A 25,605-nucleotide genomic window follows, 5' to 3' on the forward strand; every position below is an offset into this window, starting at 1 on the left:
TCTTAGCTTTTTCTTACAGCAGCATGCTCATGCCAGACCTTTGATTCCGAGCCCTTGGGCTATAAAGGTTGGAGAAATTCTGAACTAACCTTAATCTTCCCTTCTGCTTCCCCCCCCCCCCTTTTTTTTTTTTTTTTTTCATTCTGAACAAAGCTTCTCGGGAAAGTGGCCTTAAGGATTGTCTGATCAACATTCACGCAGTCCTTATGCCAAAGCAACACGTGTATAGCTAATTATGAATAGCAACTCAATATGGAGGAGGGAAGTGTGTGAAAGGTATATCCCAACACACTGACTGCCTGTTTTGTCTTGCTCAAATGGATAAAACTGCCTAAAAGAAGGGGACTTGATTCTTGCTGACTTTCTGCCTTTTGGAAACAGGGTAAAGAATGGGGACTCATATTTACTTGATAAACATCTGGCTCCTATTTTCACTGTTGGACTGTTAAAAGTCCAATTATTTTCTTGTGCGATTCCTTGTGCCCAGCTGTCAGCATTTTCTGAGCTAGGGTGGTGGAAGTCAGTGCAGTTGTTTCATTTCCCCTTTTAAGATTCTTTGTGCTGCAGCATTTGCTTTTCAGATGCAGAGCAGGGATGTATGCTTGTACGAACACCAACGTTTTCAATTGTTTTTTCTTGGAAGAAATGTCACGTCCACAGTTTCCTCTCATCCCTGAGCCATTTCTGGGCAGCCTGAGACTGCAAGATTGTGGTTTGGCCCAACAGAGGCATATTAAGGTCCCGATCCTGTGGTCCAAGCTGAAGCAGTGAGCTCTGGTTGCAGGATAAGTCGGAGCGAAGAAGCAGAGAAAGGTCTGTGGGAAACAAGAGAGATGATCCTAAGCAATATATTGGGAGGAATAAACCATGAGGGGGGATGGCTGGCAGGTGAGGAGGCTGCTGCTGCTGCAGTAGAAGGCTTGGACCAGAACACTGATGTACACTCCTCTGTGCTGCTCGTTTCCCATGTTGTCTAAATTTGGAATAATTATAATTTTTGCTGTCTCAAGAAGACTTGCAAAGGTCTCTAGGTGCCTGTCTCCCCTCACCTTGGGTCTCTGCAGGTTGCAGAATTGGTCACTTGAGGTGCAGGGATGAAGGCAGTATGAGAGGGGTGAAAGGGAAGCAAAGCACAGCAGGAACAGGTGGAGAGAGAAGGGTGGAGTGAATGAGAGGAAGGAGGAGAGGAAAAGATGACTGATGAAGCTTCAAAAGGAACTATTAGAACAGCTATAGGTTAGCTTATATGGGGTTTAATGCAAATTTTTAGTGCTGAGGTTGCCTCTGGATGGTCATGCCTGCAAGGAAGAGACGCCTACTGGAGCAGCAGTATCTCTGTAAGAACTCTTGTTTGCTCAGTTGAGAAGTGTTAGCCCTCAGGGAGGGCTGGTCCTGTGTGCAAGACAGGAGGGAAGCCCGCTCTCCCCTCTGCCCGCCACACAGAAAAGCAGAGGCCTCCTCCCCAGCACCCAGGAGCTGCTGAGCTGTGCTCCCCTGTGAAAGAGGTGGCGTGTTTGGCAAGTCTGGTGGGAGGGGAGGTCAAGGTGCTCCCTGGTGCCATTAGGAGAGGTCTGGGCTGCCTTTCTCGTGAGGAGCAGCAGGAAGGGAAGAAAAGCCTGGGAGACTTGGGCCGGTCTGCTGCAGTGGTGGGGGGAGTGCCTGATCTGCTTCAATGGTGGGGGGAGTGCCCAGCATTCTCCTTTTGATTTCCTAAGATGGGACAGATCCAGGTAGGTGGGGGGAGAGCTTCTGCCCTCCCTGCCTTATTTCCTGCTCCCCATGAGAAGCCGCTGGGATTAGTAGTACCTGAGCCAGAAGAGCCAGTGACCTGTCAGTTTTGGCAGCACAGGACTGCTGGAGTGGACTGTGCCTGGCTAAGCTACTGGAGATGGTCACAGCTTTGTTGGGGAGAGCCTCCCCAGTGGGGCCTTGGCCCAGCTGAATGCTCTTAGGGGTGGTTTAATGTAGTCTCTTGCGCTACAGGAAAGTCTGTCTCTCAAATATTTCAAAAGCAAAAGTTTTAAGCCCTCTAGATGTGATGGAGAGGCTGGTCACAGCAGGCTTGAAGGCTTGGCCGCTGTTGTGGAGGCTGTTCCCTGGTTCCCTCTGTCTGTTGTGCTTGCAACAGGTTTGCGTGAAGTGAAACGCTGTCTGGCACCTTCCTCCTGTAGCTGACCCAAGCACACTGCAAACAGCAATTTATGGTTGCAGAAGCCTGGGAGACTGGTAAATAAATGTAACTAATTCCTATAAATAAGGAATGCTGGTGAGGCAGTGATGAACACCACAGAAATGCCTATGTATGATGGCTTACCTTGTACTTGTCTCAGGGCAAATGGTTTCCGCAGGTCTAAATGGAGGCAAAAGACTGACGTAGTAGTTTGTACCAGTGACAATCTCTATGCCAGAGAGGGCTGCCTTAGAGTAATGACAAAAGCCAAATCGTGGGTACTGCGCATCCATTCCTTGTAGCTCATCCATTCCTTGTAGCTCACCCTTTGACTCATCATCTCATTGCTACTATGGGGCTTCGGTGGTTAATACGAGCGGAAGAGGACCTCAGTTTGGCATGTGAGTAGTGGAAGAGGCACGAGTCCTCAGGCTGAAGAGGCTGGCGAGGGAAAACTGTCCTGAGAAAGCTTGGTGTGCTATGGCGAGCTCACCAGCTTTGGATGTTTTCCCCATGGCTGACATGTGTAGACTGCTTGGTATTTACACTTTTGCTGGTGGTGCCCAGTGGCATAACTGAAGGAAGTGCTGCTTTGGGGACAGTGCACACCTCTTCAAAAGCGTAGTGCTACGAAGCGCAGTGAAGAAAAGAGACTTCCCTTGCATCTCAGGAGAGGTCTGGCTAAAGTGGCCCCAGTCTTGAGCCCCTGGAGAGGTGGTAAGGTGCCTGCCCTGGGACATGGGCAGTCCAACACACTTGCACTGCAAGGACTTGCTAGGGGCTGGTTGCTGCCTGATTCAAGCAGCTCCTGAGATCACAAGGAGCCAGGAGGGCTGAATCTTGCAGTGGATGCTCCCAAGCACAATGGGGTCTAAACTCACAGCAAAATGCAGCAGTACTCAGCTCGCTGTGAGTCTTGCTCTAAGCTCTGGCTGCTCCCAGCTGTTTTCATGACTCGCTGACCCAGCTCTTTCTGTCTCAACCTTCTGCCTTACCCAGCTCCTGCCTCTGTCTTGCTATTGCAGGCTGAGGGCCACAACTGCCCAAGCCCTGCTCATAGTACAAGTGGGACTCATGGAAGTCAGTGTAGGCCGATGTAGGTGCACGGGGTCAGAGCACAGCACTGTCAAAGCTTGCAAAACACCCCTTTGGTCCTAAGGTGGCAAATTATATTGATTTTTCATTTATAACATCCAGGAGCCTGATCTTGAAGCAGGACGTGCCTGGTTTTTACAACAGCAGATGTGAGAAAGGGAGACTCAGCCCAGAAGAGTTTACAGGTGACGTCTCTGGCTGTAACACAGGAGCTCAACACTGGTTCCTAAATGGCCTGTAAGTACTCATGTGCGATTGAGGGTGAAGGTTGTGTAGCAACAGGGTGCAGTATACCAAGGGCACTCTTTGAAGGACAGTAGGGTACAGAGGGGTGACACTGGCCTTGGGACCCAGCAGTGCTGCAGAAGTATCTCTGGGTAGGACATGCTGTCAGTCACATTATCTTACCAAGGCACACAGGAAAGGCTGAATATATATATATATATATATATATATATATATATTTAAAGAATTGATAACAAATTAATTTTACACAACCCCAGGAGACGTCTTCCTGGGGAAACTTGAAGGGACGGTGTGGGCAAGCAGATGCTTATACAGCCTTTTCTGCCTCCGTTTTTTGGTGACCAGAAGGTTTCATTCCTTTGGTGTGCTTTGCCCATCTCCACTAGGTTTGTGTTGGCCAGGGCATTTCATTAGCAGACTGAATGCATTTGCAGTGTGTAAAATGAGACAAGAAATATGTACGGATGTTTCTGTGGGTGAAAGCATTGCCTCTCAAAATCACTGCAGGATTACTGAAGCATCTCCTGCTTGCCCCATGTGCAACGCGAAGATGTCTTTACCTTTTCCCATTCCTCTTTTATATAAATAAGTGAAAATGTCATTTCTGCACACCCTTGGGATGGTATGTGGGCACCCAGGGCAAGCAGAGCATCATGCCCTGCTAACAGAGGGGATCACTTCTTTTCCTGTTACCCCACTATTTTATTATGTATATATAAGTTTCTGGCATGCCTTATCTCTCTCATTGTGTGCTCAGGCTGGGAACCTTGAGATAAACCTGAAAACACTCCGCTTTGTTATGTTGGGATTTGTGACTTGTGGTTGACAGGTTATATAATGTGCTGGTTTGTATCTGCTCAATTACAGAGATTAGGTATCAAGTGACTGGTTATTTTTGCTTTTAAAAGCAATAGAGAGCTATAGTGGGCTCCCCCAAAAGACAGATTGTGTTTGTTCCCTGTTGATTGTTGCTGACTGGCAGCAATTCTTTATGACTTGCCATATGTTTTGAACAGCATCCTCCTTCTCCCAGTGCTTCTGTCTCTGTTCCTATTCTCTGAAATTACTCAATGGCCTAGCACTGTGAAATGCAGGAGTGTTGCTCTGGCTTATTATGCAGCTTGTGTATGGGCCCTCAAAATGCATCTACATGCTCTAGTGTTAAAAGAGACTTATGACTCTGTTAATGTGGTAATTTTGTCCTTTCTTACATTCATGTTCTCTGGTGAAAGCAACTTCAGGAAGAGCCTGTAACTTTGCTTGGCAGATGAAATTAAGATGCCCACATTAAATGAACGTTGAGCAAGCAGCCGTATATGTTTGGTGAGCTGCCTGCTGTAATTGAAGTGCGTACATTAGAGGAATGGGAGCTTCATTGGTTGAGGGGGTGTAGCGGGGCAATGGTAATAACAGCAGAGCAAACAGATGACAGTCTGAGCAGATTTAGACATAAAAATGGGAATGGAGATAAAGGACTAAGACTGCATGGAGAGAATTCTCAAGACACACCCCGTGGCAGTGGTAATGTGAAACCCTTTGCAGTTCTGCACCCTGACCTATGATAGCTAGCAGCAGGAGTGCACCTTGATGGAGTTTTTGCAATGCTGGTATAAGACCATGAGTCGAGAGGGACTGGAAAACCACAGCACGTGCTTTTGGGAAGGTGGGCTGACTCCAGCTGCGGTCAGCTGCAAAGCTGAAAACACATTTTTATTAGCCTTGTGAATCCATTGCACCACGAGGGCTTTCTGTCACTGAAGACCTTCCTGTGCAAGCCTTAAAAATGGAAGACAGACAGGTGTGTGCGGTTATCAACAGCCTCCTGGACGCAGTGTGTTTATTGGGGAAAACACAGGCCAGCGGAGATGGCTGTTGTCGCCAGCTGGAGTTGACTGTTCAGATTTGGCATCACTGGTCATGGCAGCAATGCAGAACAGAGCTGTGGAGAAGGAAGGTTGGCTTTATGTCATCCCTGGGGAGCAATTAGCTGTCAAAGAAATTGTTTCTACATTTTCCATGGAGAATTTAGGTTATTTTTCCTATCACTTTCAGCATTTTAATTTGGCTAAACTGCTGGAGTGCTGCAGAGGACACTGTCATTTGGGTTTCTCGTTCTCTTGTTAGAGGTGCTGGTCTTAGCACACATGGAGGTTTTCTGTCTTGAAGACATGAACATTGTAGCCATCCCTGAAGAGGACAGGTTAACCTAAAGTCAACTGCTGAGAATGATATCTACTGGCCACTAGCACAAAGCTAGGCAGGTTTGGCATATGCTTGGGGTTTTGCCTTTGGAAGGATGTGAGATTACATGTATTTTTGTTCCTGGCACCCAAACAACATAGCAGGGAGTAAATGAGAAATGTGCAGGAGCAGAGTCTGGTCTTAAACCACGCTCTGCCCACATGGGGATGTTGAAACATCTTCAGGCACGTGTGGGGACGTGCCAATGGACAGCATTAAAAGGTGTTGCATTTGGGGACATGAGCGAAAGGGACCCTTCTTTCCTGCTTTTGGTGTTTCATCTGTCAGACACAGACGGCTCGCTCCTCCTGTGTGCCACTGGTTCAGCCATTGCCCCTGTGCTGTCCTAGAGAACATAGAGGTGTGTTCTCTAGGTGTTTCTTTTAACTGGCTGAAATTAATGTGTTTCTCTGAACTATGGACCTGGCTTCCCATTGGGACACTGTACTCTGTACCAGTCATTCGTTTAGTATGCAGTGATTTTGGGTGTCGTTTTCTGTTAGTGGTTGACAGAAGGGGACTCTGTATGGCACAGTGAATATTAAACACAGGGCTGTTTTCCAAGGGACTCAATCTGTAGCTGTGTCACACTGACTTTGATGAGGTTGGGCACCAGTCATGCCCCTGCTCTTTGCAGAACTCAGCACAGAGTAATGGTTATCTGGACAGCATTTTTGCATTTCCCCACCTGGTGTGGAGTCCCTGTCCCTGTGAGCTGCCTCACTGCTCTGGGGGAAAAGTCCCATGCCACCTCCCTATCTGCATGACAGACAATGCTGAAATAGCTTGCAAAGGTTGATATTTCTTGGCTGGGAGCCATGCTGGAAGGCAGAGGAGGTGTGGCAACCCATTAATGAAGATGTGTTATGGTGAGTATTTGCTTTTATTGCATAAATTAATCCTTGATACCTTTTCAAAAGGGAAGGGTAAATAATAAGATCTGTCATCCCCTGACCTGAAAGAATTGTGTTACCTTGGTTTAGTCCAGTCACCACCAGAGAAAATAGGAGAATGAAGCACTGTGTTAGCAGTAATTACCTTGCAGAGGAAACATGAGCTGTAACAGGAGGTGGCATTACCTACCTGCTCCCCTTCAGCCGAGGCAGGAGCAGGGAACTCAGCTACAGCTATGGCTCCCTTGCACGAGGTGCTGGCACTTGGGCACCCTCCTGCCAGGGTCCGCCAGGGGCATGGCCCTGCTGCAGGTGAGGCAGCTGCCACATGGAAGCAGTCCTTGACATTGCCAGTACAGGTCTCCCGGTACCAGAGCAATTGCCAACGCCAGCTAAGGGATGCTGCTGCATGTTGATGGGCTGTGGGCAGAACAGGCAAGGGCAGCACTTCATACAGTAGTTGCAACTGCTACAGTAGGGGCTGTCTGGGGAACAGAGCTGTGAAACACTTTGTGTCTCCTGCGTGGGAGGAGAGGAATAGGGATGAGATGGGTGAGGAAATCTGGTTCATCCTCATTGATAATTCCTCTGATCTGTTACACCATGCTAAAGATCTGTATATGCGCTGGAGCTGACTGCCTTTTAAATTGACATACTTAATACTTGCATTATTTCATGCTCCCTGTCTGCAGTTCTCTCTGCTCCCAGGTCAGCGAGGAGACCTCACCCGATTTCTTTTCTGTCTTTTAAGGTTTGTGATGCAGCCTCACTCAAGGCTATCTGTACAGACAGCACCAAATCACGGCCTCATGGTTTTGTGCAAGTTGTGTCGCTCGGGGTACTGCAAGGGTCTTGTTTGTACCCCTGCCAGGCAACGTGCAGGGAAGACAGGACAGCTGACCTGTAGGGGCAAGCATGAGGCTGCCATGCCTTCTGGAGAGGCTGAGGAGCCTCACCTCAACTTTGTCAGCCTCTGCCGCTGTGGGGCAGGGTGGGAGACCACGGCTGGGGTCCCAAGCAGTGTCCAGGCCAGCATTGTCTTTGCAGCCCGGGGCTGTCTTGTGGGAGTGGTGAGCTGGGGGCTGGCTGTGGCACTGTGAGGGTTCTTCCTGTCTTCTGTGGGTCCTCACAGGGGAGAGGGTAGGGCAGCAGCCCAGAGAGACCGTGGCTCATGTGCTGCAGGTGTAGGCTGGGGATGCTGAGAGGAGGAGGATGACAACGTGGGTGCTTTCTTCTCTGGAGCAAAGGGAAGAGTCATGCTTTAAGGACCTGGATGAGGTAACTGAGCTGCAAATACAAGCAGGCTCTGGTGAAAGGCCATCATGTCTCAGCTGCCCTGGCACCCCAAGGTGCCTCACTGTCCCAAGGGGACCTTGGTGACCCCAGGAAGTGCCTGCTCTACAGCAGGCTATAGGAGGGAGGAGGAGGCAGAGCACAGGGGCTGCTGCCCTGGTGAAAGTAAAGCAGACACTGTAGCTGTGAGCCTTGTGTTGTTTGCTCTCTGTTTGTGTCTCTTGGCTGTGCTGATGCCTGGAGGAACATTAATGGAGGAGGACAGAGCATGAGGAAATTTGGATCCATTGTCAAAGCACTCACAGTGATACACAGGACTCCATCTGCAGCACAGCAACATAGCAGCATTTCTGAATTATACGTGTTACAGGAACAGCCCTGGTATCTCAGATACTCATGCGATGTGATCTTGCCTGAAGGACAAATGCTTCCTCGGGAGGTGGTGTATGCAGCATCCTTACACTCTGTGCAGGATTTCACAGTGCCTGCATGTCAAGAGCTGATCCTGTTTGTAATGCCTCGGCCTGACAGTACTCTTGGTGCTGACACTCAAGCTTGGCTGCGCTCTGGGTGTGGCCAAATGCTATTTTTAGCTGATTGCTGCGGCCAGGATGGGAGCTGGTGGCGTGCTGTGTGGAGATGAGGAGACAACACGTGCATCCTTCCCCTGTCATGCTGCAGGCTTTGCTGAGGCAGTGTGTGTGGAATTGGTAATGATACTGGGAAGGAGGCTGCCTTGTCTTGTGCCTATGGGAAGTAGCAGCGAATTAGGGCTGCAGGTCTTGCAGTCATGCCTTGTGCAAAATGCTTAAGAAAAACACTTTGAAAACTACTCAGATTCTGTGTCTGAAAAGTCTCCCCCTCCACAACTCCAGCTCTTTGTGCCTTAGTTTTTATGCACAGCAAACAATGCTGCCTGTGTGCAGCAGCTTAACCCCTTATGATGCCATAATGACTGTATGAAAGGCTTGTAGCATCGGCTGCCTGGCCTTTAGGAGCTTGATCTTGGGATGCTTCAGCACCTGCTGTGTGGATGCTCTTCCTGCTTTCAAAAGATGGGGGCCAAGACAGGTGGGTACTTGTCACAGTCCACTCAGTGGACTCGTGATGGTTCGTTTGCTGTGATCTCAAAGTGGAAAATTAAGGTGACCACACCAAAGGGGTTTGCTAAAATCAAACAGTGAAATTTTATTGTTTGCCTGTAAAGCGGCATGCGATAGGTAAAGAGGGTGAAAGGAAAGGAGAAAGTAAAGTGAAAAGAGGAAAGAGATCAATAGCTACCACTGTGGGTCCAAGGCGTCCCTATGGTCCCAGGTCCAGGCAGTGTCCTGCCAGTCCTAATGATCGTCATGATCCTTGGTGGGGGAAGCTTCCAAAGTTCGAGTACTGAGGAGCTCATTTTAATGCCAAATAGCACCCTTTGTTCCTCCTCTGTATCTCTGCCTCTTCTTGGCTCCATTGATGCTGATCAATTCTTCTTGATAACAGTTCTCAGGCTTGACCCTGGCACTGGAGAACAGCACAGCACTCTTGAGCCAAAACAGAGCCTCTTCCCTCCGCAAGGCTCCCTCCTTCGGCTGTTGTCTCCCCCCACAGGGTTTCTAGAAGGGAGAAGCCGACAGCAACATCTCTTACTTTTCTGCTGTTTTCAGCCAGATGAACAAGTTGCTCAGTTCTCATCCTTGCTCTGTCCAGGGCATAATGACCTCACAAGCCTGGCATTCGGGATCAGCAACTGCGTCTCAGGCAGGCCTCTGCAGACTCATGTCAAGATGTTAGCCTAACTTTCAGAGTCCATATTCCTGATGACAAGGTTGAGACAATGCTGTTTTTGGACTGACTCTTACAGTACCTCTGCCCTCTTTCTTTTGTTTTTACTTTCTTCTCTGTTTCTAGCAGGTATGGATGGGAAGAAATGCAGCGTGTGGATGTTTTTACCTGTTGTGTTTACCCTGTTTACATCAGCTGGATTATGGATAGTGTAAGTTATCTCCCGCTGGTTATTTGGGAAGGCAAGTTAGGCTGGGGCAGTCAGAAGTACCACTGTGGTGTGGGCTATGTCTCAATATGGGGAGTGTTTTGGGGATGCTCTGCCCTTGAGTTACTGTGGGGCTGGGAAGGCACATGATAGGGGCAGGGGCCAGTCTGTGCCAGTTCATGGCTTGGAGGATCACATTTTTAGCCCTGAGTTTCTGTGCTCCTCACCTTGCCTTCTTCCTGGCACATGTTACTGGGAGCTGCCTGGAAAGAGACAGACGAAAATACAAAAATTCCCTTTCATCACGTTTTCTTTAAATGACTCAGCAGAGCTCTTTGAGAAGCATTCAGGCCCTGCTCTGGGCTGCAAACTCAAAATCTGCAGCATCCACCACCGCTCTGACAACCTGCCAGTGGCTTAGTGCTGACACCTCACTTTCTCACTAACACTTACCAAAACGCATATGAGACATACATTTCCCTGAGCTGGGCTGTCTTCAAGCATGCATGCAGATGACTGCAGCATGAATTTAGGAGCAATAAATGTGCGATCAGCAGCTATGCTCAGCCTGAGAAGCAGTTATATTGTAGGATATGGCTTTGGCCATGGTCTGTGGATGTTGTTTTTCAGCAGCAGGGGCAGCTTAAGCCTTTTTTCTGACCCCTATTGCTTGTAGTTCTTCTTGTCCCATCCCCTCTGTATTAAAGCAGCTTTTGCGGAGGGAGGACCATGGTAAACCAGATTAATCAAATGATTCAAATTAAAAATGAAAACATTCTCCTGGATGGTTATTTTTAAGGCAGCTCAGTCAGTGACCCTGTTTGTCTCCCTGACCATGCAAAACAGATGCAACACAAGGGCAGGTACACAGTTGGCTGGAAGGTGAGCAAAACGACCTGCTTGATCAGAGAGAAACACAGGCTACCTCCAGCAGATGCTGCCAGTGGGCTTTGAGACACTTAGCATGTTGTTTGAGTGATATTTGGAATTGAAGCCAGGATGGGGTTTTACACTGTTTTAATCTTTTTTTTTAATTTTTTTTTTTATTTTTGACAGGTACTTTATAGCAGTGGAAGATAACAAAATTTTCCCACTAAATGTACCAGATAGGTAAGAGCTGGCTGTGGGCTCTACGTTCAGTCACTTTTTTCTTTAAAATAATAAAACAATGAAAGCTAAATAGGAAAGAAAATCTTGAATCTTTGTTCATATGCATTTATGTTTCTTAGGAAGCCTGGTTCCAGAAGACCACCTTATATAAGGTAAGTGAATGATTTTCTTCCAATTATTGTTCTGATTAATAGTTGTTATTTATGAGTCTTTGCCATCCTAGAGTTACAATGATATGCTTTATGTTTTCCAAGTATTGCAGGTGACACACCTCCTGCAAGCTGTGTGTTTAGCCAAGTCATGAACATGGCGGCATTTCTAGGTAGGAACCACAAGGGGAATGTTTCTTTCTCTCTCACAATTTGTTTTAAGCAGTCACTGAAGCTTAAGTAATATCCCATACATATTGTTCTTGAATCTGATGATGTGAAATCATTTGAACTGTGATTACTACTGGTTAAGACAGTATTATTTTGTCTTCATTTCTAGAAAGACAGAATGAAGCTGGATGCATTTGAACTTTTATTAGTTTCTGATTTATTCTCGTGTTTTTAATTGTCTCATCTTAGCCTTGAATCTGTGTGACTGTTTTTCATTGTATAGTGGGGTTTTGTTATATGCTGTGAATGTGGGATAATTGCATGGGAATATTGTCAAATGCAGCTACTGATTATGCAAAATATCACCCATGCTGAAGTCCCTCCTACCCATTGCTTCCTAAATTCCATTTCTAAATCTGTAGAAGTTTACTGGCATTTTCCAGCAGTGGAAGTAAGAGCGAAACACCACAATGAAAAGAAATATCTAAAAAGTACTTGGAAAAAGATGTCTGTGTTTGGTTCTTAGAACTGTTTGTTACCTTCACCTGTACGTATTTTGAACAAATGATCCCAAACTTAATTGGCAAGTAATTCATAATTTTAACCTTGATTTGCTCTTCTTTAGTAGTACTTGCATTTATCTTTTCCTATATGGGATGATTTATTGTGCTTTCAGTTTTGCTCTGAGCTATTTTCTCGAAGTGTGGGTTCCACCCCTGCTGCCTGTGAAAGGCACAATGTTGCATTTCAGAAACCTGGGAAATTCAGTAGAGTTGAACTTTGAAACACCTGTAAGTGCATGAGTAAGATACCTTAACAATCTTAATCTGACATGATGAAAATGAGGTTTTGGATGTAAAACCTGGTAAAATATGTTTAATCATGAACCTTGACATGAACTTCCTTATTTTCAGGTATCACTTCAGGGTGGATTTTAGGCAGTTTAGGCATCCTTACATTTTGTTTCTGTCTAAGGATTTGTTTCAAGTTTAGATCTTGATTTACCTGTTGAGCCAGGGTCTCAATTTGTAGAAATAATTCTGGCTTCAGCTTCTGCTAAGGCAGGGTCTTGCACACGTTTTTATTTATATGCCTGACACCCAGTGCAATGTGATTGTGATGATATGATTTAAACTTCTGACCCCCAAACCACTTAAAAGATGTGCATAGCATGCTATTTCATTGTTTGACAGTATTGAATACATGCCTGCCTTTTTAGCTGCTTCCAGGTAAGGCCCCATTTCTGCAGACCACTCTGTTCAAGCAGCCTCTGTGGACCTGCACAAAGTCCTAGTGAGTCCAAGGGCTTTATGAAAGGGCAGGAACTGGCTTGATACTCACTCCCTATGTGATCTGGGTGGATGTGAGGGTGGCAGTTGTGTGAGTGTGAGGAGAGCAGCTGGTGTGAAAAAGGGCAAGCAAACAAAAGGCATGCAACTTTTTGAAGCTAAGCTGTACTGTATGCCTTTGTTGCTGCTTCTTCCCATTGCAAGAAATATAACTGGGGAACCTCCAGACTGCAAATGTGTGGTGGTAGATGTGATGGTAGGTAGCTGTCTTGGCCACAGTGATCATGAAATGGTTTAAAATTTTTGGTGTAATGAGAAAAAAGGACAGCAGGGTTGCTAGGCTGGATTTCAAGAAAGGAAACCTTAAACTGTCGAGGGAGCTATTTAGCGGAGTACTCTGGGAATCTGCTTTTGAGGGCTTAGGAGTCTACGAGTGCTTGTCAATTTTTAAGAACTACCTTTTAAAAGCACAGGAGCAGGCAATCCCACTGTGTCATAAGTCAGGCAAGCGGGACAGAAGACCAGCTTGGCTGAACAGGGAACTCCTCATGGCGCTCAAGAGAAAAAAGAAGTTGTATGATCTTTGGAAGCAAGGTGATGTTTTGCAGCAAGAGCTGTGGTTGGTATATGCAGGGAGAATACATGAAAGGCCAAAGCTCAATTAGAGTTGAAACTGGCTAGTGTTATTTCAGGTAACAAGAAGGGATGTTTTAGGTATGTTGAATAGCAAGGGGTCTAAAGAAAACATTGGACTGATACTTGCTGAAGATGGTCATCTGACTAATAGTGATGAAGAAAAAGCGGAGGCATTCGATGCTTTTTTGCCCCAGTCTTTAGTAATACTGATAGACCTTGGGCTGCCTGGTCCCTGGAGTCGGAGGACCATGAGTGTGGCAACAGTGACTTTCCATTTGTGGACACTGAAATTGTAAGGGAGCAGCTGTGTCTGCTGTATGTTCACAGAAGCGTGGGGCCTGATGGGATTCACCCCAGAGCACTGAAGGAGGTAGCAGATGTTATGGCAGGACCCCGCTCAATCATCTACCAAAGGTCTTGGGAGTCTAGGGAGGTCCCTGCTGACTGGAAGCTAGCCAGTGTTATTCCAGTCTACAAAAAGGGCACGAGGGAAGACCCAGGGAACAACAGGCGTGTTAGTCCGACCTCATTTCCTGGCAAAATTATGGAGATCATCCTACTGGGTACTATTGAAAGGCATTTAAAGAATAATGTAGTCATCAGGCACAGTCAAGATGGGTTCACAAAGGGAAAGTCCTGTTTACTAATTCAATATCTTTCTGTGATGAGGTCACCCTCCCAGTGGATGAAGGGAAGGCGTTGGATGTCATTTTTCTGGATTTTAGTAAGGCTTTTGATACTGTCCCTCACAGCATCCTTCTGGACAAGTTGTTCAACTGTGGGATGAGTGGATTCATGGTACTCTGGGTGAAGAACTGTCTGAAAGGCACGGCTCAAATGGTTGTCGTTCAAGGGCAGGTTGGATGGGGCTTTGAGCAACCTGGCCTAGTGGGAGATGTCCCTGCCCATGGCAGGGGGGTTGGAACTAGATGATCTTTAAGATCCCGTCCAACCTAAACCGTTCTATGATTCTATGGATGGGGCTACACATGTCTGTCAACCGGTCACCAGCGCTGTTCCTCAAGGTTCAGTTCTAGGGCCAGTTCTGTTCAGTATATTTATCAGCAATCTGGATGCAGGAGTTGAATGCACCATTAGCAAGTTTGTTGATGATACCAACAAACTTGGAGGAGCTGTTGACTCTTGAGGGATGAGAGGCCTTGCAGAGGGATCTAGATTGATTCGAGCATCAGGCAATCATTAATAACATGAAATTGAACAAGTCCAAGTGCTGAATTCTGCCCCTAGGACAGAGTAACACCAGACACAAGTATAAACTGGGAGAGGAGCGTCTGGAGAGCAGTCCTGCAGAAAGGGATCTGGGGGTGCTGGTTGACAGCAGGCTCAATATGTGTCAGCCATGTGCTTTGGCAGCCACAAGGGCAAATCACATCCTGGGGTGCATCAAACAGTATAACCAGTCACTCGAAAGAGGTGATTATCCCTACGTATTCAGTGTTGGTGCCGTGTCACCTCGAGTACTGTGTGCAGTTCTGGGCCCCACCATTTAAGAAGGATGTTAAGGTCCTTGAATGTGTCCAGAGGAGGGCAACAAAGCTGGTGGCGACAAACATGGCTGGAAGACATGTCCTATGAGGAGCAGCTAAGGACTTTGGGCTTGTCTAGTTTGGAGAAAAGAAGGCTGAGGGATGACCTCATGGCTCTCTACAGCTTCCTCTAAACCTTCCAGAGGTTTAGACTAGACATTAGGAAGGATTCCTTCACTGAGGGGCTGGTCAAACACTGGAACAGGCTTCCTAGAGAGGTGCCTAGAGAGATGCCCCAAGCCTTTCAGTGTTTGAGGGGCATTTGGACAATGCCCTTAATAACACTTCAATTTGGTCAGCCCTGAGTTGGTCAGGTGTGGGAGGACATTTATGAAATAAGGGACGTGTGAACAATCCAGCCTTTTCAGAGAGCCTGGGCTGGGACGTACCGGAACTGCGAAAAGCATAAACAACTTCCGGTGCAGGGGGCATCAACGTCTTGCAGGTGCAGAAGAAGAGACAGCCGCCATTAATGACGAAGTTTTAATTTCTGAAGAAGATGGGTGTGAACATCTGTGAACGTGACTTGAACATGACTCGCAATGTGGCCAATCGGGTTGGACTATGGGCTGTTATTTGCGATGAAGCCAATCAGTATTTATTTGGTGTGGTCGAGGGTTATAAATTGCACTGGAAACACAGAAATAAGGGTTCACTTGTTAGATCACATTGATCGTGTCAGTGTCCTCACGCAGCTCCCGCAAGTGATGCCCCAACAGGGACCCTCAGATTCCTCAGAACAAAGTTGCAAGACTTGGAGAGGAAGAGGGTGGAAGGCTGACCGAAAGAGATCCGCTGCCCCGGCGGAGTAATAAAGAAAAAAAAAAAAAGATAAAAAGAGTATCAGCGATCCGCCCAGTCGCTAAGCGGTGACTCACATAGTTACCAGGAAGGAGGAGAGAAAAGGAAGGTGCGCACCTCGTTGTGAAACGATTACTGAATCTCACCCTGATCAGGTGAGCGGTTGGGGAGACAGATGGGGTTGGACAAGCAACAGGAGGCTGTCCTAAATCTGCTCCAACACATACTCTCAGTGAGAGGACTCAAGTATGAATCCTCGGCTCTTAAAGGGCTGTTATTATGGGCATGGAATAGAAGTTTAATCTCTTCCGTGGGAGTTGCCTTTGAACTCGCTACGTGGGAGGCGATAGGGAAAGAGTTATGGGAAGATATAAGCTCAGGGGGAGCGAGAGCAAAAGAAGCAGGCAAGTACGCCACGTTATGGAAATTGCTTATGGAGATGTTGCATAGTATGAATGCTGAAAGGACTGCTGCAGCTTCTGCCTTTGCTGCCTTTACCCCCTCCTCTGGCGATTCCTCGCCAACAACTACTACTTCTATTTTTTCTGCGCGAATTTCTGTTCCTGTTCCACCTCCCTTGACCCCTGCTAATCAGACACAGACCGCGAGTTCGGGGGCTGGTGGGGCCTTCGCGGAGACTGCACCCTCGGAGGAGGAGGTGCACCATAATGGCGCCGACCCCATCGCAGTAACAAGGGACTCGGAAGAGAACGCGGAAAAACTACAAGGGGGCGGGGGCAAAGAAAAGGGGGAAGTACGTGAACCAGCAGACCCACCCAAATCCCACCCCTATCCTGACTACACAGCGACCCACCCAACATCCCGCCCTTATGGCAACGTCACAACGACCCACCCAGAATCCCGCCCTTACGGCAACGTCACAGCGACCCGCCCAAAATCCCGCCTTTATACTGACGTCACAACGACCCGCCCAGAATCCCGCCCTTATCCCACCGTCACAGCGGCCCGCCTACAGGAAGACTCTCTTTCTCCGGGGATCATGTCGAAACAAAAGCAGAAAAAGGAGCTGCTTGATAAAGTCCTACAGCAACTCATAAACAAACTATCGGCACTCAATACGGCAGCGGACAGCAACAAGAAGACTCCAGAAAACGCTGCAACTCATAATCCTTTTGCTGTACCGTCATCACTACCAGTGCCTTTGTCGCAAATGCCTGTGCCAACTGCTTCATTGTCAAATACACTATTAAATGAACAAGAAGCAGGACGAAGATGGAAAGGAGTTATTCGTGATGCCCTAATTGAAGGAAATTTTCTTCGTTCTGCCTTTCCTATCGTTACAGATCAGGCAGGAGGTGGAAAATGGGAACCGTTTGATTGGAAAATCCTTGAAAAAGCACATTCAGCAGTATCACAATATGGGCTTCAATCTAGTTATACTCAACAATTATTACAATTTATTTTTACAGCAGATGTTCTGTTACCATATGATTCACAACAGGTTGCTAGCATTCTTTTGTCCCCTTCTCAACAGCTTATGTTTACCAAGGCATGGCAGCAACTCTGCAACCGCGAAGCTGCACGACCTCGGCAGCAGGGAGATCCATTGTATGGTATACAAGCCCAAATGTTAATGGGCCAAGGTCCTTTTGCAAATACAGGCTTACAACACGGTTTTATAGGAGAGGTATTACAATTGTCACAGCAGTTAGCTTACCAAGCAATAATTTCAATCAGGGAACCAGGAAAGATATATACCTTTGCCAATATTAAGCAGGGTCCACAAGAAAGTTTTCCTTCTTTTATTGATCGTTTAGATCAGGTTATTAAAAGTCATCCAGATTTGGATGAGGGAATGAAGAAAAAGGTTTTTAAAATGTTTGCCTTTGAGAATGCTAATGATACAACAAAAAGAGCTTTAAGAACCCTACCCAGAGATGCACAAGTAGCTGATATGCTTGAAGTTATAGAACGCACCAATGGTATCGCGTTCTTACTTGCTGCTGCTGTATACAGTGCTGTTCGACCCCTCATAGATAGAAAGGAGGGAGGCAAGCAAAAGAGATGCTTCAATTGCAGGACAATGGGTCACCTTATGAGCCAATGTAAACTCATTTCAGTCCCTCTGTAAATCAAACTTTCGCAGTTACACGGTGTACCAAATTCTAATCGCACTGTAGGTTTGTGCTTGCCAGGCAGGTTTAAAAAGTGCTTAATTTTTCAGTCGTTACAATAGGGTCAAAGCAGGTCCTTGTTCTAAAACTAATTTTTTTTTTTTTTTAAACTGTCTTATGATCTGTATGTGTCTGGTCAAAGATAAAGCTTCAAAATGCTATTTTTATTCATGATGTTAACTGGCTGTAAAATATGATACATTTTATCTAAAGCAGGCAAAGAAATTCAGGATTCATTTACAGGTTGCCTATAAAGTTGTGTAATTTGAAAAGCAGTGTTCATTATGAAAGAGCTCAAGTTGCTTGTAAAGATAATCTAATTAAAAAAGATGATGGAAAAAGGGGGTCTGCATAAAACATATAAAAGCCTTTGACAGATTTCTTGAAGTGCAATGGAGAATGGAAAATACCTGCTTGATAACACGTAGTTGTTATTGAGTTTTCTCAGATTCAGTTGGCAACCCAGATGCGACAATCTCTGTCCGGCTGCAGGAGCCAATGAGGACCGGGACTCCCTAGGCGCGCCCCGGGACCCTTTCTCGGAGGGGCTCCCTGACTCATCTGGCTCGCTGCAGGGGCAGACACGGTCCATCTACGGAAAAAGGTATTCTCTCTGGTCTGTTTCTGTAATTTGCTAAATGTTCACACTGTGCACCGATTGGCATTGATGTCAACGTGTATTTTCACCACTCGCACTGATATTTAACTACGTGAATGGGGTTAGTCTGCTTGGTGCTGTGGTTGCTATTGTAGTAATCATATTTGCAAGTGTCTTCTTATGTCTTTTGTGTGAATGGTGTAAAGGAGCTCCTTGTGTGATAGTGTAAAAATTGGTTATCAATATTTGAATGTGTGAGTGAGACACAGTGTTATTGTTACCATTATATAGAAGATATTTTGTTGACCGCACTTTGCCGCTTTTCACAAAAATGCTCATATTTGAACTCATCGCCCAATTAGGAGAAAAAGGATTGAAAATTGCTCCAGAAAAAATTCAAGAAAAAGCTCCATGGTACTATTTAGGATGGATTATAATTGAATCCCAAATAAGGCCACAGAAAATTGAATTGAAAACAGACATTAAAACATTGTCAGATGTACAAAGATTGGTTGGTGACATCCAGTGGATACGAAATATTTGTGGAATTACTAATGATGATTTAAGCCCTCTGATTCAACTGTTGGGAACGAGCAACCATGCAAATGAGTTTAGAGAAATCGGCCCATCTCAAAAACCTGTATTACAAACAATTTCAGCAAAATTAACATCTCATTATGGATCAAGATTTGTAAAGAATGAACCAATTATGTTAATGGTTGTTAATTCTAGTCAAAACAGAAAATATCCATTTGCTCTTATTATGCAATGGGACAAATCAAAAACTGACCCTTTATGAATTTTGGAATGGCTTTTCTTACCTAGGCAATTACATAAAACTGTTGTAACAAGAATTGAATTACTTGCTCTTCTGATTATGAAAGGACGATCACGACTACTAGAGATTTCAGGGAAAGATCCAGAAATAATAGTGTTACCAGTTGCATCTGTCTGGCTTGATTGGAATTTACGACATTCTATGGAATTACAAACATCATTATGTGACTTTTCAGGCCAATTAACTAATCAATTTCCTGCTCACAAAATGTTAACATTTTTTAACTAATCAAGATTTTGTTTCAACTCCAAAATTATCTGAGGTTCCAGTGGAAGGACTTACAATATTCACCGATGCAGGACGAAAATCAAAAAAGGCTGTCAGTACATGGCAATCACCTACAGGTACCTGGGAGGAACACATCATCCAAGGAGGCTCAAACGATTCACTACAGACTCTTGAACTACAAGCGGTGGTATGGACATTTTCAAACTGGACGCAACAACCTATTAATATTGTTTCTGATTCATTGTATGTAGTAGGTATAGTGCGTCGTTTAGAGAGAGCTATGTTAAAAACAGTATCTAATCCAATTTTAGGCAAATTGTTAAGTCAGTTACTGCATTTATTGAACATGCGTTCTGATCCTTACTTTATCATGCATATTCGTAGTCATCTAGTTAATGAAGGTTTAGCAGTAGGAAATAACTGTGCTGATCAGTTAGTAGCACCTGTATGGGCAGGACCACCTGTAGATGCATTTCAACAAGCTCGCATGTCTCATGATTTTTTCCATCAGTCAGCTAAAGTGCTTCACAAACAATTCCATATTCCCTTAGCAGATGCACAAGGTATAGTTAAATCCTGTGCTTCAGGATTTGTCAGAAATTAGGCTTTGGTCTGGGTCAAGGTGTCAACCCACGAGGATTGCATGCGCTTCAGCTATGGCAAATGGATGTAACTCATATTGCAGAATTTGGACGTTCGAAATATGTGCATGTTTGTATAGATACTTACTCTATGGCAATTTGGGCTACCGCACAGACTGGAGAAACCACACGACATGTTGAGCGACATCTTTATGCATGCTTCGCTGTTTTAGGTATTCCACTTGAAATTAAGACAGATAATGCACCTGCTTATGCTTCACTTCTCTTTGCACGCTTTTGCGATCTTTGGGGTATTAACCATCGTACAGGTATACCTCACTCTCCTACCGGTCAGGCAATTGTTGAACGCTCTCACCAGACACTAAAAGCGATGTTGTTAAAGCAAAAAGGAGGAACCCAGGGTTGGTCACCTAATGATCGATTAATGAAAGCATTGTATGTTTTGAATTTTTTACGTTTAGCAGGGAACAGTGAGGAGCCACCTATGTTAATGCACGGCAGAGGAATGGGTTCGTTCTGGAAGGAAGGAAACACGAGGCCTAGTGTTCTATAAGGATTTAAAAAACAGGAAAATGGGAAGGACCAGCAGAATTAAAAGTAATGGGTAGGGGATATATGTGCTTACTTACAGGTAATGGACCACTGTGGGTTCCAGCAAAGTGGGTGAGGCCATATATACTGGACAAACAAGGATGTGGAGACAAACAGTGATAGCCTGCAGTTTACTGATGATGACAACTGCTCTGCATAGAATTGACATCCTACAGAATATGTGGGTAACATGAGCCAATGAAACAGGGAACAATGCCTTTTGTCTATCTATGGCCACTCCTTCTGATCCTTTTCGAACATGCTTGGTTGGAGTTCCATATTTCAGTCCACGAGATTGGACCGGGTTTGTCTCAAATAGTTCCATCTTAATCGAAAGTGTTGTCAATCGCATATGCTTTGCAATATTCAAACAAACCCAGGTTCTGCCTAATTGTAAAAAAGGAGGTAAAAATATGACAGGGTTGGCAACGGCATTGATCATTCAACACCTCAACAAAACATTACCGCGGGATCCACAGGAATTAGATTTGGTAGGTTCTAGCTATGGCAATACTTCTTGCTTTGGCTTTGCAGGTAGAATGGTTATAGGAGGCGATGTGCACAAAAAATTTGATTGGACTGGATGGACGAACGTAACCAGTCCTTCCCCATGGTATGATTACAGGAGCAAAAATGGTTACTGTGATGGAGCAGTTGGATGGGAAACACTAGGCAACGAAGTGAGTATTTGGAACAATGGTAGTGCTAAGGCGTTACCGGAGGGTATCTTTTTAATTTGCGGAGATAGAGCGTGGCAAGGGATTCCGAAAAAAGTAATTGGGGGACCATGTTATCTTGGTAAACTGACACTTTTTGCACCTTCTATACTACAGCTTAGAAGTCGTAATCGCTTAAAGAGAGACTTACCACAGCTGACGCCTGATTGTAACGGTAACGTGCAGCTTTTGGGAAGGGCTTCTAGAATTGCTTTATCATTATTTTTGCCAGGAGCTGCTGGAGGCAATGCCTTGCGAGAACTATTGCATTTAGCATGCTGGACTGCTAAGCAAGTTAATCTGACCTCAAGCATACTAACAGAATTGCTGGAAGATGTAGATAGTGTTAGACATGCTGTATTACAGAATAGAGCGGCCATAGATTTCTTGTTATTGGCATTAGGTCACGGGTGCGAAGAATTTGAGGGATTATGTTGCATGAATCTTTCTGATCATTCTCAATCAATTCACAAGCACATACAAAATCTGCAAAAGAATATCGAAAAGATTGGCATTGATCGTTCTCCGTTGGACACGTGGTTGAGTTCTTGGGGTATAAGTGAATGGTTACTACACTGGGTAAAGTACGGTATCCTTATTGTTATCATGATATTAATTGTACTGCTGATGCTACCTTGTATCCTATGGTACATAAGCTCAATGGTCGAGCGGGCTGTAAAACAAGTCTGGATTGTTCAAAAAAAAAAGAAGGGGGATGTGTGGGAGGACATTTATGAAATAAGGGACATGTGAACAATCCAGCCTTTTCAGAGAGCCTGGGATGGGACGTACCGGAACTGCGGAAAGCACAAACAACTTCCGGTGCAGGGGGCATGAACACCTTGCAGGTGCAGAAGAAGAGACAGCCGCCATTAATGACGCAGTTTTAATTTCTGAAGAAGATGGGTGTGAACATCTGTGAACGTGACTTGAACATGACTCGCAATGTGGCCAATCGGGTTGGACTATGGGCTGTTATTTGTGATGAAGCCAATCAGTATTTATTTGGTGTGGTCGAGGGTTATAAATTGCACTGGAAACACAGAAATAAGGGTTCACTTGATAGATCACATTGATCGTGTCAGTGTCCTCACGCAGCTCCCGCAGTCAGGCAGTTGGATTAGATGATTGTTGTAGGTCCCTTCCAAACGAAATATTCTATTCTATTCTATTCTATTCTATTCTATTCTATTCTATTCTATTCTATTCTATTCTATTCTATTCTCTACTTTGTGGATAAAGCCAAGCTTTCTTCTGTTGTATTGGGTGTTTCTGAGAGCTGCTTTTAGCTTGTACCTGTGGCCACCTTAGTTGTGTCAAAGCCCTTTCTATATGAGAGGAAAACTACAGAAACCTGCTAGAAACATAGGCATTACTGAGTATTGAAAATGCTGTTGTTTTGCATGCAATGTTCAAAGGTGACCTTTTAATTCCGTTTTGTGATTCCTGTCAGTGTTTTAGAAAAAGTTCACATAATTTCAGGATCCTGTCTTGTAGAAATAGAAAAGAAAAAGTTCCTGCACGTGAGCTCAAGTAGTCACAGGGTGGCTGTCCCAAACAATTACCTGGGGATGGAAAACAGAAATTCTCTTTTTGGGGGGAACAAAGTTCACTTACAGTGCCCTTGTTTTTCTAAACCATGTGTAGAGGATTAAGGCTGGGCTGGCCCCTAAACAAATGACAGACGCTCTTTATTAACCACTCTCCCTTCCCAGAAGGGGAAGAGAAAGAGAATAAGGGAGAGAGACTTATGGATTGGGAAAAAAAACCCTACAGCAACTTTAATGAAATAATAACAATAAAAATAAAATATAAGAATATTAATAAGAAAATAATGAAATCTAGTCATGGCACTTTGGGACATGGTTTAGTGGGCATGGTGGTATTAGGTCAATGGTTGGACTTGATGATCGCAGAGGTCTATTCCAACCTAATGTTTCTATGGTTCTATGATATATACAAAATATATACAAAACCAGTATCAAACTCCTCTGATGATGATCACATCACCACTGATGCTGCAGGGCAGGCACTGGGAAAGTCCCAGACTACACTCAGTGGCAGATGGGAACTGGATTCAGGAACTGGATTCGGGAACTGGATTCAGGAATGCACAGATTGGGATCGAAGGCAGAAGACAGGACTGAGTCCTCCTCAGACATTGTCCGTAGAGGAAGGGGGCTTGACCCTTTGATCCCTCAGCTTTATACTGAGTATGATATGTATGGAATACTTCATGGGTCAGGTTTGGATCACCTGTCCTGTCTGCTCCTCCGTGCAGGTGTGACCTTTTTACTTAGTTACAACCCTTTCACTTTTGGCACTTCAACATGAGGCACAAGATCTAGTAGTGACCTTGGTTTCTGTAGAAGCAAGTATAAGTAAGAGACTTTCTGCATACCATTCCTTAGTAGCAACTATAAACATCAAGCACTAGCATTGCTAGAAGCAGACACTATCTGAAAATACCTGAAAATATGCAGTTAACTTCAGAAAGTGCAGTCACTTAGAAGAGACTTAGCTGAAAAATAAAATCATTGAATGGAGAATTGGTTCTTTTCTAGCTCAAACAAGGACACCATGTTTAGGTATTATATCAGAGGTTTTGTGGAAAATATAGATTTAATTTGCTAATGCAGACACTTTACAACAATATGACCTGCATGCTGTCAGTTTGAGCATAAGTATAAGGTGTTCAACAGCAACCAGCAAATTTCCCTGTTCAACTAAATTGCTTTTTAGTGGTCTGTTTTTAATCCCATCTGAAGGCCAACTGATTTTCTGGCTTTCTGTGTTGTTCTGTGCAGCATTACCTAGGGAGAGCAAGAATATACAATGTGAATATCTCCTGGGGTTATGTTATATCATATGATATATTACGTATCGTATGCATCATATATCATATCATAGCGCTTGGCCTAATTGTCTTGGCACCAGCAACTTGTTACAAAGAAGAAGAGGCAGTGGGCATTATGGTAAAACCTGCAGAAGTACGTATGTGCTGTTCATACACTTCCTAATACAGGTAGAGTGTGATGTACCTCCTCCAAGAGAGTTCGGTGCTCATGAGTGGAGTGAAACTTGATGCAAGCCCAGCTGCTGCAATGTGAATGCATGGTGTGTATATGATTGATAGATTATGTGCTGGGACCTTCACAGGCAGATAGGAAGGTGCTTTTCTTTCCCCAAGAAAAATTGCAACCCAGTTCCTATAGAAAACATTATGAGAAAAAGAAGCATGGGAGCTTTTCGTAACTGGGTTACAAGATAAATGCTTCCTGTGCTTAGTCTCATTGATGACTAAGCAGAAGAGGGCCATGCAGAAGCACTAAACTAGCCAGCCTGCAGTGAGCTCTCCCCTCTGGGTGGAAAGGGTGAGGAGTCTATGAGCCCTCAAGCCAGGTTTTTACCACAGCATGTTCTACCTAATGATGCACCTTGCATTCTGTTTCCTTCTCAGCACTTGTTGTGGCTGTCCTGCGTTTCATTCAGCTGAAGCCGAAGGTGCTAAACCCTTGGCTGAACATCAGTGGCCTGGTGGCGTTATGCTTGGCCTCTTTTGGGATGACCCTACTTGGCAACTTTCAGGTACTGCACTCCAGGCTTGAACTGCTGTGTCTGTGCTGTGAGGTTTCTGCTTTTCTGGTTAGATCTGCTTAGGTCTTTGAATGACCCATGATGTAAACTCAGGAGATAACATGTCTGGCTGTGTCCCAGCCCTTCTTGTACCTGCTCTGCCACCTCTGTTTGCCGCTTAGGTGTTTCTCATGACATGCAGAGATGAAGGGCCACAATCATTTTTCATGTATTCCCAGCAGGATTTGCACCTGCGTGCTTACACTTGACCTGTGAAGAGCCAGAGCAGGGAACCTGTTGAGCCCTGGGTGTTGGCACAGATGATCCTGGGTAAAAAGATTGAGCTGGAAGTTTACGTATGCATCTGTGTGAACAGATGCACAGCTGCCCAAACAGATTTAGCAGACAGCTCAGTGTCCGTTTAAAACATGTGTTGTTTAAATCTACCTCCTGCCTGTCCTCAGCCTGGCCACGAGAGGGACACAGCAGAGGAGTGCTACGACTTCAAAGGCTTCTGATGTGATGAGTGCCTGGATGAGATCCCTCCCATTCTTGATCTGTTCTACAACATTATACAAACAAGCAATCAAGCTGTCAGTGCCACAACGTGGCTCTGAAGGGCTGTGTGTCCACTGTGACCATGAGTGTGTCTGTTAGGTCTGCAGTGAAAATTGAGGCATTAGAGTCAGTGACACTTGGGTT

General features: G+C 45.2%; 1 protein-coding gene across 8 annotated transcripts in view; it reads left to right on the forward strand.

Moving 5' to 3' along the window:
- Window positions 1–25,605, forward strand: part of TMEM150C (transmembrane protein 150C) — a 36,904-nt gene that overhangs the window by 3,730 nt on the left and 7,569 nt on the right. For 3 of the 8 annotated variants that reach the window (XM_086464739.1, XM_086464737.1, XM_086464738.1), the window contains exons 2-7: window positions 3,368–3,502; window positions 9,835–9,919; window positions 10,973–11,026; window positions 11,146–11,178; window positions 11,281–11,348; window positions 24,788–24,915. In XM_086464739.1, the coding sequence (XP_086320865.1) occupies window positions 3,496–3,502; window positions 9,835–9,919; window positions 10,973–11,026; window positions 11,146–11,178; window positions 11,281–11,348; window positions 24,788–24,915 (375 nt within the window). In that variant the 5' untranslated portion in view covers window positions 3,368–3,495. Of the gene's footprint in view, window positions 1–3,367; window positions 3,503–9,834; window positions 9,920–10,972; window positions 11,027–11,145; window positions 11,179–11,280; window positions 11,349–20,583; window positions 24,916–25,605 lie in introns of those variants that run through there. The other 5 variants (XM_086464742.1, XM_086464741.1, XM_086464740.1 and 2 more) reach the window with 4 other exon arrangements.

Source organism: Leptosomus discolor, chromosome 4, assembly GCF_034619465.1.
Source record: "Leptosomus discolor isolate bLepDis1 chromosome 4, bLepDis1.hap2, whole genome shotgun sequence".
Taxonomy (NCBI): domain Eukaryota; kingdom Metazoa; phylum Chordata; class Aves; order Leptosomiformes; family Leptosomidae; genus Leptosomus; species Leptosomus discolor.